The 9,827-nt window shown below is 65.1% G+C and overlaps 3 protein-coding genes across 4 annotated transcripts in view; all 3 read left to right on the top strand.

Moving 5' to 3' along the window:
• Positions 1–666, top strand: part of LOC114004765 (uncharacterized) — a gene marked incomplete in the record, with an annotated part of 1,624 nt that extends 958 nt beyond the window's left edge. Inside the window, 1 exon segment of the mRNA XM_027765963.1 lies at positions 403–666. Coding sequence (XP_027621764.1) covers positions 403–632 — 230 coding nt within the window.
• Positions 360–3,367, top strand: MAF1 (MAF1 negative regulator of RNA polymerase III). 2 transcript variants are annotated; one of them, XM_006162427.3, is made up of 8 exons: positions 363–723; positions 1,387–1,496; positions 1,685–1,813; positions 1,881–2,046; positions 2,180–2,301; positions 2,385–2,504; positions 2,643–2,771; positions 2,889–3,367. In XM_006162427.3, the coding sequence occupies exons 2-8, from the start codon at positions 1,414–1,416 to the stop codon at positions 2,908–2,910; spliced, it is 771 nt and encodes a 256-aa protein (XP_006162489.1). In that variant the 5' UTR covers positions 363–723; positions 1,387–1,413; the 3' UTR covers positions 2,911–3,367. The 2 variants fall into 2 exon arrangements, with proteins under 2 accessions (XP_006162490.1, XP_006162489.1); XM_006162428.3 differs by lacking the exon at positions 1,685–1,813 and having other exon boundaries at positions 360–723.
• A 53-nt stretch (positions 3,368–3,420) lies between these two features.
• The window catches only part of WDR97 (WD repeat domain 97), an 8,511-nt gene continuing 2,104 nt past the window's right edge, over positions 3,421–9,827 (top strand). The window contains exons 1-19 of the mRNA XM_027765950.1: positions 3,421–3,610; positions 3,785–3,921; positions 4,061–4,689; positions 4,785–4,906; positions 5,068–5,767; positions 5,852–5,994; positions 6,081–6,317; positions 6,389–6,479; positions 6,661–6,793; positions 6,878–7,020; positions 7,193–7,253; positions 7,356–7,505; positions 7,597–7,845; positions 7,915–8,055; positions 8,139–8,222; positions 8,852–8,983; positions 9,073–9,264; positions 9,349–9,525; positions 9,613–9,822. Of these exons, the coding sequence (XP_027621751.1) occupies positions 3,499–3,610; positions 3,785–3,921; positions 4,061–4,689; positions 4,785–4,906; positions 5,068–5,767; positions 5,852–5,994; positions 6,081–6,317; positions 6,389–6,479; positions 6,661–6,793; positions 6,878–7,020; positions 7,193–7,253; positions 7,356–7,505; positions 7,597–7,845; positions 7,915–8,055; positions 8,139–8,222; positions 8,852–8,983; positions 9,073–9,264; positions 9,349–9,525; positions 9,613–9,822 (3,843 nt within the window). The 5' untranslated portion in view covers positions 3,421–3,498. The remainder of the gene's footprint in view (positions 3,611–3,784; positions 3,922–4,060; positions 4,690–4,784; positions 4,907–5,067; positions 5,768–5,851; positions 5,995–6,080; positions 6,318–6,388; positions 6,480–6,660; positions 6,794–6,877; positions 7,021–7,192; positions 7,254–7,355; positions 7,506–7,596; positions 7,846–7,914; positions 8,056–8,138; positions 8,223–8,851; positions 8,984–9,072; positions 9,265–9,348; positions 9,526–9,612; positions 9,823–9,827) is intronic.

The following is a 9,827-nucleotide window of genomic DNA, read 5'->3' on the forward strand; positions in this document are numbered from 1 at the left end:
ACACGGGACACAACGGGAAGGGGGGAGCGGCCTCTCTGCCGTAGAAGCTCGGGAGCCCGGTGGGGGAACTACCCGGCGCCCGCAGCAACTGGTCGCGACTCCGAGCCCCACGCCCACCCCCTCGCCACGCCCACATCCCAGCTCTGCGAGTACGCCAGAGCCCCCGGGAACTGGAGAGCAGGGGCGGAGCAAGCTAGATCCCGACCAATGAGAGCCAGGGGGTGGGCGGTCCTGTACGCCAAGAGTATGACAGGCAGACGTATTAACCAATAGGAGTGTAAAGCAAGGATGAGTGACGGGCGACGCTCCCAATGGCTACTCGAGCCCTGGATCTCCGTGCCTGGAGTGCGCCACTCAGAGGCGTGGGGCCGACTCCGAGGACGCTTGTTATTGTCCGGCCAGGGGAGGCGGAGGTCGCTGGTTCGCACGCTCGCTCGCTCGCCAAGGCGGTCCGTGGCGGTCGGCGGCAGGTCGGTCGCGAGAGCGGACGCTGTGCAGGGGGCGAGGCTATGTCGCGGCGGCAGCCGGGGTGGGCCAGCAGGGCCGGGAATAACGGGACGTCGCGGCGGAGCTTCTTCCCCCGGATACAGCGCGGTCCGAGCGGAGGCCGCGGCGCCGCCCTTCGGTCCTGAGGAGCCCGCGCGGCGCGAAGCCCGTCCCACCTTCACACCAGCACTGACGCTAGTCGGGCCGGCCGGGCCCGGCCCAGTCTAGTCCAAGCAGGTGGGTGTCCGTTCTGTGCCCCCTGTCCCGCACCCCGGGCCGTCTTGGACCGCTGGGACTACAGTCCCCAGCAGGCCTCGTGCTGGCCCTGCCACCGCACTGCCTCCTGGGAATTGTAGTTCCTCGGTGGCTAGGAGAGTGCTCATAGCCACGCGCACTGCCTCCTGGGACTTGCAGTTCCCCTGGAGCTGGGCGAATGTCTCTAGCCCGGCTGGGCGGCAGGCGCAACAGTGCCTAGCTGGACGCTGAGGCCTTCTTCCGCTGCTTGGCTCCCGAAGAAAGCAGGCACACGTATCCCTGAGAACACCAGCCTGAAGACCACAGCCCCAGGGCACAGTGTCCTGGTTCCTAACTGGGATGCGGTTCTAAGCCTGGGGAGGGCCGCAGGAGTCATGTCACTTTGCGAGCTCACAGTGAGCCCATGTTCAGTGGGCTCTTCTTTTTGGAGACGGGAAGCTTAGGAAGTGCACAGTACCCCAGTGCACCTCCCCCCTCGTCCCCCAGCCTGCCATTCTGGGTGCGTGGCCAAGGTGGAGCTGGACTTGCCATCCTCAGGGTCAGGGTCTGCACACCTCTGGCTCGTGCTGGAGGCTTGGGAGCAGGCCAGGGGAAGAGTTGTGTGAAGCTGGGTGTGACCTGTGGCCTGGCCTCCCATATCTGCAGGCTGCACAGAGCTCCTTCCCTAAGGACATGAAGCTGTTGGAGAACTCCAGCTTCGAGGCCATCAACTCACAGCTAACTGTGGAGACTGGAGATGCGCACATTATTGGCAGGTGAGGCCCAAGGTCCTGCGGCTGCATCTCATGGTGCCCTGCCCTGGCCCCAAGTCTGTCCTGGGGTGACATCCGAGGGTGCCCTGCCCTGGCCCCAAGTCTGTCCCGCGGTGACATCCGAGGATGCCCTGCCCTGGCTCCGAGGCCGCCCTGGGGTGGTGTGCCCCATGGTGCTGACTGTGCCCTAGGATCGAGAGCTACTCTTGTAAGATGGCAGGAGACGACAAACACATGTTCAAGCAGTTCTGCCAGGAGGGCCGGCCCCACGTGCTGGAAGCACTGTCCCCACCCCAGACCTCAGGCCTCAGCCCCAGCAGGTGAGCCAAGGAGGGCCTGCCCTGGGCGCTGGGGGTAGGGGCTGGGCTGATCCTCCTCTCTGTGCAGACTGAGCAAGAGCCATGCTGGTGAGGACGAGGGCCCCCTCAGCGACAAGTGCAGCCGCAAGACCCTTTTCTACCTGATCGCCACACTCAACGAATCCTTCCGGCCAGACTACGACTTCAGCAGAGCTCGCAGCCACGAGTTCAGCCGCGAGCCCAGCCTCAGCTGGGTGAGCGCTAGGTGGGAGGAAGGGACCTGCAGCCCTGGCCACCACAGGCAGTCCCTGCTCCTGAGGCCCTGGGCTTTGCCAGTCCGTGCCCCCCTCGTCAGCACTTGTCACCCCTGTCCGTGGCCTGCCCTAGGTGGTGAATGCAGTCAACTGCAGTCTCTTCTCAGCTGTGCGGGAAGACTTCAGGGCCTTGAAGCCACAGCTGTGGAATGCAGTGGACGAGGAGATCTGCCTGGCCGAGTGCGACATCTACAGGTAGGCCAGAGTCCCTGCAGGACAGCATCTGGGTGTGTGTGGCACTTGGGACCTCATGCTGCTTCTCACCCTTCACTCCCCAGCTATAACCCAGACCTGGACTCGGACCCCTTTGGGGAAGATGGCAGTCTCTGGTCTTTCAACTACTTCTTCTACAATAAGCGACTCAAGCGTATTGTCTTCTGGAGCTGCCGCTCCATCAGGTGGGCCCCAGCTCCCTCCCCACAGCGCCTGCTTGGGCCCACCCCAATTCCCAGCCATACCTGCTCACTGACTCAGTCCTCCCTGGGGCCTGTGGTGGGCCTGAGACCAGGGGCCTGACTGGCTCCCAAACCCTCCAGTGGCTCCACTTACACACCCTCCGAGGGAGGCCGCGAGCTAGACATGGAGCTGGAGGAGGAGGTGGAGGAAGAGAGTGGCAGTGGAGGCAGTGAAGGCCCTGAGGAGGCCAGCACTCTGGAGGAGGACAGGTGTGTGATGGTGGCCGTGGCCTGGGTCCCTGTGGTGGGTGGGACAGGGTGGGCCTCTCCTCCTGGACCCCTGGATGGTGGTCCCGAAAGGCCTGCTGTGTGCCACTCTTTGCCTAGGGTCCCGGTGATCTGTATGTGACGGGAGGAGTGGAGCCCACCCTCATCCAGCTTCATCCAGTGCCTGGACCCGCCCACCTGAGGGCCCCAGCGCCACCCCAGCTGCTGGCCAGACCCTGGCGCTGTCAAAGGCCACACCCACCTAGCTCTTTGGCTCTAGCCTGTGGATGTCCACTCACCCACGGCCTCCTGCTATCCGTGCTGTGACGGTCTGGATGGCCTAACTTGCTAGGAGGAGTCACCGCCCACCCCAGAGCTGCTGCAGCAGGGCCGCTGGGCCGCAGAGTTTATTTTTATATTCCGTCCTGGGCCAGCACACTCCTGCCCAAAGGGCGATGGCCAGAGACCCTATGAACAGACCCCAGCAGTGATGGCCCTGGCCTGGGGCTGCCCTGGCCCCTACCTGTACCAGTCAGGATGCGCAATGAGTGTCCCTTTGCTGCAGCTCATTTGTTTCCAATAAAAGTTTGTTGACTTGGTGTGGACTTGGTGTGGACTTGGTGCGGAGTGGGGGCGGGGCCGTTGCGGGGCGGGGCCTGTAGCCTCTGGTATCTTAGTAACGGTGTTAGGTCTCAAGAACTGTTAGGCGTTTGGACGCGCAGCTGCGTTAATGGAATCAGAAATGTATCTCTTAGCTGAAGGCGACGACCCAGTCGACCTCGACGTGTGTGACCCTGACAGCTTCGACGCCCCAGACCCCGGGCTGCTCATGGAAAAAAATGGTGAGCGGACCTGGCCTCACACCCCAAGTGCCCCACTAGGATCCAAGTGTCCTTTGGGCTTTAAAATCCCTAAGAGTTCAACTCCCCTGGGGAGCCCCAGCCCAGCAGGGCTGCCCAGGGCTCCAGTGTTGGGGGTTCAAAGCCGGAGGTGCCAGCGCTCATGGTCCCCCGCAGAGCTGTCCTTCACGGAGCCGCTGCCGGACTCTGAGGTTTTCACCAGCAGCCAGCAGTGGCAAAGCATGACTCCGCACGCCCGCGCCCGCCAGCTGTGGTTGCTCCTCCGCGCAGGCCTCCACGACATCGTGGAAAAGGTGCGGCTGCCCCCGCATCGGCCTCAGTCTGGCCCTTTCCTTCGGGGTTCCCAGAGCTGACTCTTAGGATCCTCTTGAGCTTTCCTATGCTGGAGCGTCTCCTCCCCTTAACCGTGGGTCTGCCAATCCCGACCCGCAGGAGAAGAGAGACGAGCTCCGCGTTGCGCGCTTGACGCACGGGCTGGAACCACTGCGCCGCCTGGAGGTGGCAGCCGGGCTATGCTCAGTGGCGCAGGACCCAGTATGCCGACGCTTTGTGGTGCTGGACCGTGCGGGCCGCCTGCACGTGCACCGAGAGGACGGCTGGGCTCAGGAGAAGCGTCTGGCCCCGGTCCGGCTTACTGGACTGGTGGCCGTGCTGGGCCCGCTGGGCGCCACGGGCCGCTTTGTAGGCTGGGGCCCCGCAGGGCTGGCCATCCTAGGGCCCGACCTCAGCCTGTTGTGGCTCAGCGAGCCAGGGGTGGGCAGGGGGTCGGACCGCGAGCCTACTTGCTGCCTTCCGGTGCCCAACCCTGGGCTGCTGCTCGTGGCCGAGGTCGGAGGAGGTGTGGCGCTCTGGAAGTTTCGCTCACGTGGTCGCCGCCTGGTGCCGCTTGGGTCAACTCTGCAGCCGCCGCCGAGTCCACCAGGCGCCATCATGCGCCTAGCTCTGGCGCCTGCCCCTCCCCACCAAGTCCCACGTTGCTTTGCTGCCTATGGCTCAGCCGTGCTGACCTTTGATCTGCAAGCCTGGGCTCTCGTAGACGTGCGACGGGATCTGCACAAAACGTGAGGAGCGCTGCAATGGGGCGCGAGGCGGCTCTCACTGGCACTGTAGGAGGCCCTTCTAAATCTGCTGTGCTGCACCCCCCACCTGTCCCCAGCACCATCTCGGACCTGGCGTTCTGCCAGGAGGCAGAGGCCATGGTGACTGCTTCCCGGGACAGCACAGTGAAGGTGTGGGAGGCAGATTGGCAGATCCGGATGGTGTTCGTGGGCCACACAGGTGCGCCGGCCCCATCACAGCCCTGCTTTAGAGGATTCTGGGAAGTCCAGAATCTCTCCTGTCCCTGACCAGGTTTCTCATGGCTGGCCAGGCCTGGGGCTGACAGCTCCCCTTTACTGCGTCCTGGTGAACCCCCATAATGATCCACACCCCTCCTGCAGGCCCTGTGACAGCTATGGCCGTACTCCCGAACACGCCCCTGGTGTTGTCTGCCTCGCAGGACGGGACGCTGCGCACGTGGGACCTGCGAGGAGCAGCGCAGGTGGGCGAGGTGTCACTGTGCTACTGGGGCCAGGACGTGTTGTCTGGGCGTGTGAGCAGTCTGCTGGCGCCCGTGGGCCCCAACTGGCCCGTGCTAGCCCTGTGCAGGAGCAGTGTTCTGCTGTGGCGTGTGCACCAGCTCTACACGCCGCTGGCGCAGCTGTCGGCGCCAGTGCTTCACCTGCAGGTGGCGCCCACGCTGCCCGTGCCCGCGCACCCATCCCTGCCCTCGCGCATTGTATGCGCTTGCGCCGACGGCTCGGTCTACCTAGTGTCCACGGCTACTGGGCGCACGGTGAGCGCACTGCTTCTGGAGCCCGATGACTGCGCAGCTGCCGTGGCCTACTGCCTGCCCCGTGAGGCCTTGTGGGTGCTGACACGTGCGGGGCACCTGGTGCGTGCCAATGCAGCGCGCTGCCCCATGGACGTGCAGTACCGCGTGCGCCCGCCGCCATCCCCGGCACCACAGCCCTGCTGCCTGCATCTCTATAGCCACCTCATAGATCCCGAGAGTGCATTCGCCACCTGGGAGATCGTGCGCCAGCACAGGGGTGAGCTGCGCCGTAGCACTGTGCCCTGGGCATGGAAGAACAAGAACAGGTGTGCGCAGGAGCCCGCTGGGCAAGGGGGAGAGGTGGGCTTGGCTGTAGGGGCCGCGCCAATAGCCTCTGATGCCACCCGTAGGTACCTGCCTGTGCTGGGGCACACAGACGGCTCGCTGTCTGTGCTTGACTGGCACTCATCGAAGGTGGTCTTCCACACGGAGGCACACAGCCCTGGCCCTGTCACTGCCCTTGCATCCACCTGGAACAGTGTAGTATCTTCAGGTCAGTATCTCATCTCCCCCACTACCTCCTGAGCTGTCCGGGCAGCCCCTCTCCTGCAGGCCCACAGCGGGTCGCCCTACCTGCAGGCGGGGACCTGACAGTGAAGATGTGGAGGGCCTTCCCCTACTCGGAGGAGAGCCTGAGCCTGCTGCGCACCTTCTCCTGCTGCCACCTGGCTGTGAGGCTCTGTGCCCTCGATCGGCGCATCACTGTGGGCTTTGAGGACCCAAACACTGCCACCTATGGACTGGTGCAGTTCGGCCTGGGCGACAGCCGGCGCTGTGACCACCGGCCCCAGGATGACCCCCTGGATCACATCACTGGTGAGGGGCAGAGCAGAGGTGGAACGCAGGCTGCGCCCCTTCTCTGGCCCCTGACCCCGAGCCTTGCCCAGGCCTGTGCTGCTGCCCAGTGCTCAAGCTCTACGCCAGCTCCAGCCTGGACGGCACCATCCGCATCTGGACCGCGGAGAACCGCCTGCTGCGGTGGGTGGGGCTGGGCTGGGCGGGGCTGGGCTGGGCCAGGGCGGGGTGGGGCAGAGATCTCCTACTTCTCGGTACCAGAGCCCAGCGGCTGGAAGAGCAGGAGAGGGCCCTGCCCCTGCTGCTGCCTTAGTTTCCCACTCCGTGAAACAAGGGCTGGACCCTGGCCCTGGGCACCCTTCAGGCTCCTGCAGCTGAATGGGGCTCCTCAGGCCCTGGCCTTCTGCAGCGACAGTGGGGACCTGGTGCTTGCCCTGGGCTCCCACCTCTGCCTGGTGCCCCACCGGCTCTATCTGCCTACATCCTACCTGGTGAAGGTGTGCAGTGAGGGCAGGGTGGGCAGGGTGGGGCTGCTGTAGACTCAGTCCCTAGGCCGGTCACGCAGGCTCCCCTCTGTTCAGAACCTGTGCCAGAAAGCTCCTGACACCGTGGATGACCCTCCGCTGCCACTGGCCAACCCCCCGCTGCCACTGGCCAGCCAGGAGACCCTGACCTCTGCTCAGCTGCAGAGACTCACCCACCTGCACAGGACAACAAGCCTCAGGTCCACCACAGCCCACCACCCTACAAGTCCCACCCGCCCTCCAGCACTCAGGATCCTCGGGTTGCCACAAGCCCAGGTGCCCCAGCCCTTGCTTCCTCACCCTGTCCCAGCCTCGGCTCCATCCCCCTGTAGAACCACCTGGCTTCCCACCTACACTTGTCCCTGTCTGCAGTGTGGCTCTGTCTCTCATCCGTCGCCAGACAGCACTGTCTCAGCAACCAGTGGTAAAGGAGGTAGGGTGAGCCCCCAGTCCAGGCCCTGGGTCCCTGTAATCTCCTGGGCAACAGATGGCTGGGCTCAAGGAAGACCAGGCTGAGCCCTCACTGCCCACCCAGGACTGGGATGCGCTAGTGGCCCGGAACCAGGACCTCCAGCAGCTGGGATCAGGGCTGGTGGTCCCTGCGGCTCGCCCCCCTGCCTCCTGGCAGCAGCGCCAGGAAGCCTTTGACAATTATCTCCGTGTGATCTATGGCCCTGGCATGCTGGTGGGTGCGGCCCTCCCCCAGCCCTGGCTAGGCCCAGGCCCCTGTTTGCCCTAGTTTCTAACCCCACGCACTGCTCCTGCCACCTCCCCAGGGCATGCAGTCTGGATGGGAGTCCCAGCAATGCAGTACCGTGGCCCTGGCAGGGGACAGAGAGGCCCACGACCCAGCTTCCCTGCTAACATCTGGCCCCTGTCCTGGGCAGACTAGGCTCAGCGTTGAAGCCCAGGCAGTGCCAAAGGCCCTGCCCCTGCAAGACCTGGGGGCCCTAGGCCAGCACGTGGCCCCTGCTGCCCGGCTTGTCTCACCCACATACCGCAGGGCACACAGCACCGTATCTCAGGTGAGCCCCAGCCCACCCCTGCCCAGGCCACGTGGCCCTGCCCACTGTGTGACACCTCCCCTGCTCCAGCTCCTCGCCTGCTCATCCCTGAGCTCCTGCCTGGGTCTCAGCCTGGATCTGCAGCTGCAGGCGGCGCGGCCTCGGCTCCAAGGTCAGGCAGCAGCGCCTCAGGATGTGCGGGACACGCCGCCCTCCCAGCAGCGGCACAGGGTGAGAGCCGGACAGCTGGGCGCCACCCCGAGGGCACCGAGGGCACAGGGCTAACCCCACTCTGAGCCCCGTGCCCTCCCCAGGTCCCACTGCTGCTCAAAAGGCGGCCTCAGGAGCCCCTCTCGAGACTTGGGGGCTTCTTTCCTGCCACCACGCAACTCTACCAGGTGAGGCCCCCACGGCCTGGGCTGCCTGGCTCCAGCCCCCTCCCAGTGCCCCCGCTGGCCCAGTCCTGGCACAACTGTGTCTGTGGGCCTGAGCTATGGTCCGAGCGGGGGACCAGGAGCTCCCGGAGCAGGTGGCAGGAGAGTCAGGTCTGCTCGCTGGCTGTGCCTGCACACTCCGTCCCCGCGCCCTTCCCTGAAGGCAGGGTGCCGCCTTCAGGGAGTCAGGCCCTTGAGGCCCACCACCTTCTCATGGTCGCCCACACCAGGTGTCAGGCAGGCCTCAGCCCCTTTTCCCAGCAAGTGCCAGAAGCTGTCACCTCCTCAGGCAGGTCACTGACCTTTTCCACATGGGTTGCCCCATCTGTTCACGCCTTCCCTTGCCCTCTCACCAAACTCCTTCCTTCCTACTGGGCTCTGTGCTTGGGGGTTCCCCAGTTTCCCTCCTGGATGCTTTTGACCCCCGTGCTGCTCCGTAGCATTGAGCAGAGAGCAGCAGCAGTTGGTCCCACGAGTTGCTCGGAGGCCTGGCGGGCAGAGCTAGGCGAGTGGCTGAGGGGCTCTGGGGGTCGCCGATGACCCGGGCAGGTCCAAACTGGGCGTCCGCTCAGCACACCTGTGCCCACCTTCAGCACCACCTGCTCCCAGTCAGTTTCCCTGGCTACGTGCCCAACTCTGCAGTGCTACAGCGCCTGTGGCTGCCAGAGGAGGTGGGCCGCCTCGGCTCCCTGGCCCCGCTCACTTCCAGCAACCAAAGACTCAAGGCAAGGTGCAAGGCTGGAGGCCGGGAGTGGGGAGGGCTGAGGCCCAGCTGCCCTCGACTCGCAGCCGGCCAGATGCCACCTCTCCACAGCCAGTGGAGGACAGGGATGACCTGTGGCACCAGCGCACCCGCCGGCACCACTCCCGGTGGCGGACGAGGTTGACGCAGTGGCTGGGGGCACAGCCCTGGGGCGATGAGGAGGAGGAGGAGGAGCTGGACCTGGACCTGGACCTGGACTGGGTGTCAGCCCCCCTGGAGCCACAGCTGGAGCCTGAGGCACTGGTACGCCCCTGGTAGCCATTGGGGGCCTGGACTCGGCTGGCCACAGCCCACAGAGGCAGGGCCTGCAACTGCGGGTTTCCCTAGAGCTCCGCGAACCTGACCCTGCAGCTCCCTGACAGCGCCAGGACAGAGACGGACCTCCACCTCGAGTCCTATTCAGGCTTGCTCTGGGAAGAGCGCTACGGGCGTCTGCCCAGGTTCCTGCAGGTTTTCGTTGGCCAGAACTGGTTTAAAAAGCTGTTCCCTCTCTTCACCCTAAAGGTCCAGGGCAGGGTCTGGGTGCCGGGTGCTCTGGGGAAGGAGTAAGCCAGCGCGGGTGGGGTGGGACCTCAGCATGGGTCGTCACAGGCGTACCCAGAGATGGGCACCGTGGAAGGCCTGGCCTCGCTGCTCCTGGGCCTGCTGGAGGAGGCCACCTGGGCGGACCGGGTGCACATCCTCCACGCACTGCTCAGGCTGCTGCCGGAGGTGAGCAGCGACCTCCGCGGCCAGCTGCAAGGCATCCTCCTGCATTTGCTCAACCTGGACCAACCCCCAAGCCTGCAGGTGTGCCTCCAGCACCC

This window comes from Tupaia chinensis, unplaced genomic scaffold, assembly GCF_000334495.1.
Source record: "Tupaia chinensis unplaced genomic scaffold, TupChi_1.0 Scaffold140061_1, whole genome shotgun sequence".
In the NCBI taxonomy this organism is placed as follows: domain Eukaryota; kingdom Metazoa; phylum Chordata; class Mammalia; order Scandentia; family Tupaiidae; genus Tupaia; species Tupaia belangeri.

Coding starts and splice junctions, on each gene's coding strand:
- MAF1 (XM_006162427.3), top strand. CDS start 1,414: ATGAAGCTGTTGGAGAACTCCAGCTTCGAGGCCATCAACTCACAGCTA. Junction 1,497..1,684: donor GATGCGCACATTATTGGCAG/GTGAGGCCCAAG, acceptor ACTGTGCCCTAG/GATCGAGAGCTACTCTTGTA. Junction 2,047..2,179: donor GCGAGCCCAGCCTCAGCTGG/GTGAGCGCTAGG, acceptor GGCCTGCCCTAG/GTGGTGAATGCAGTCAACTG.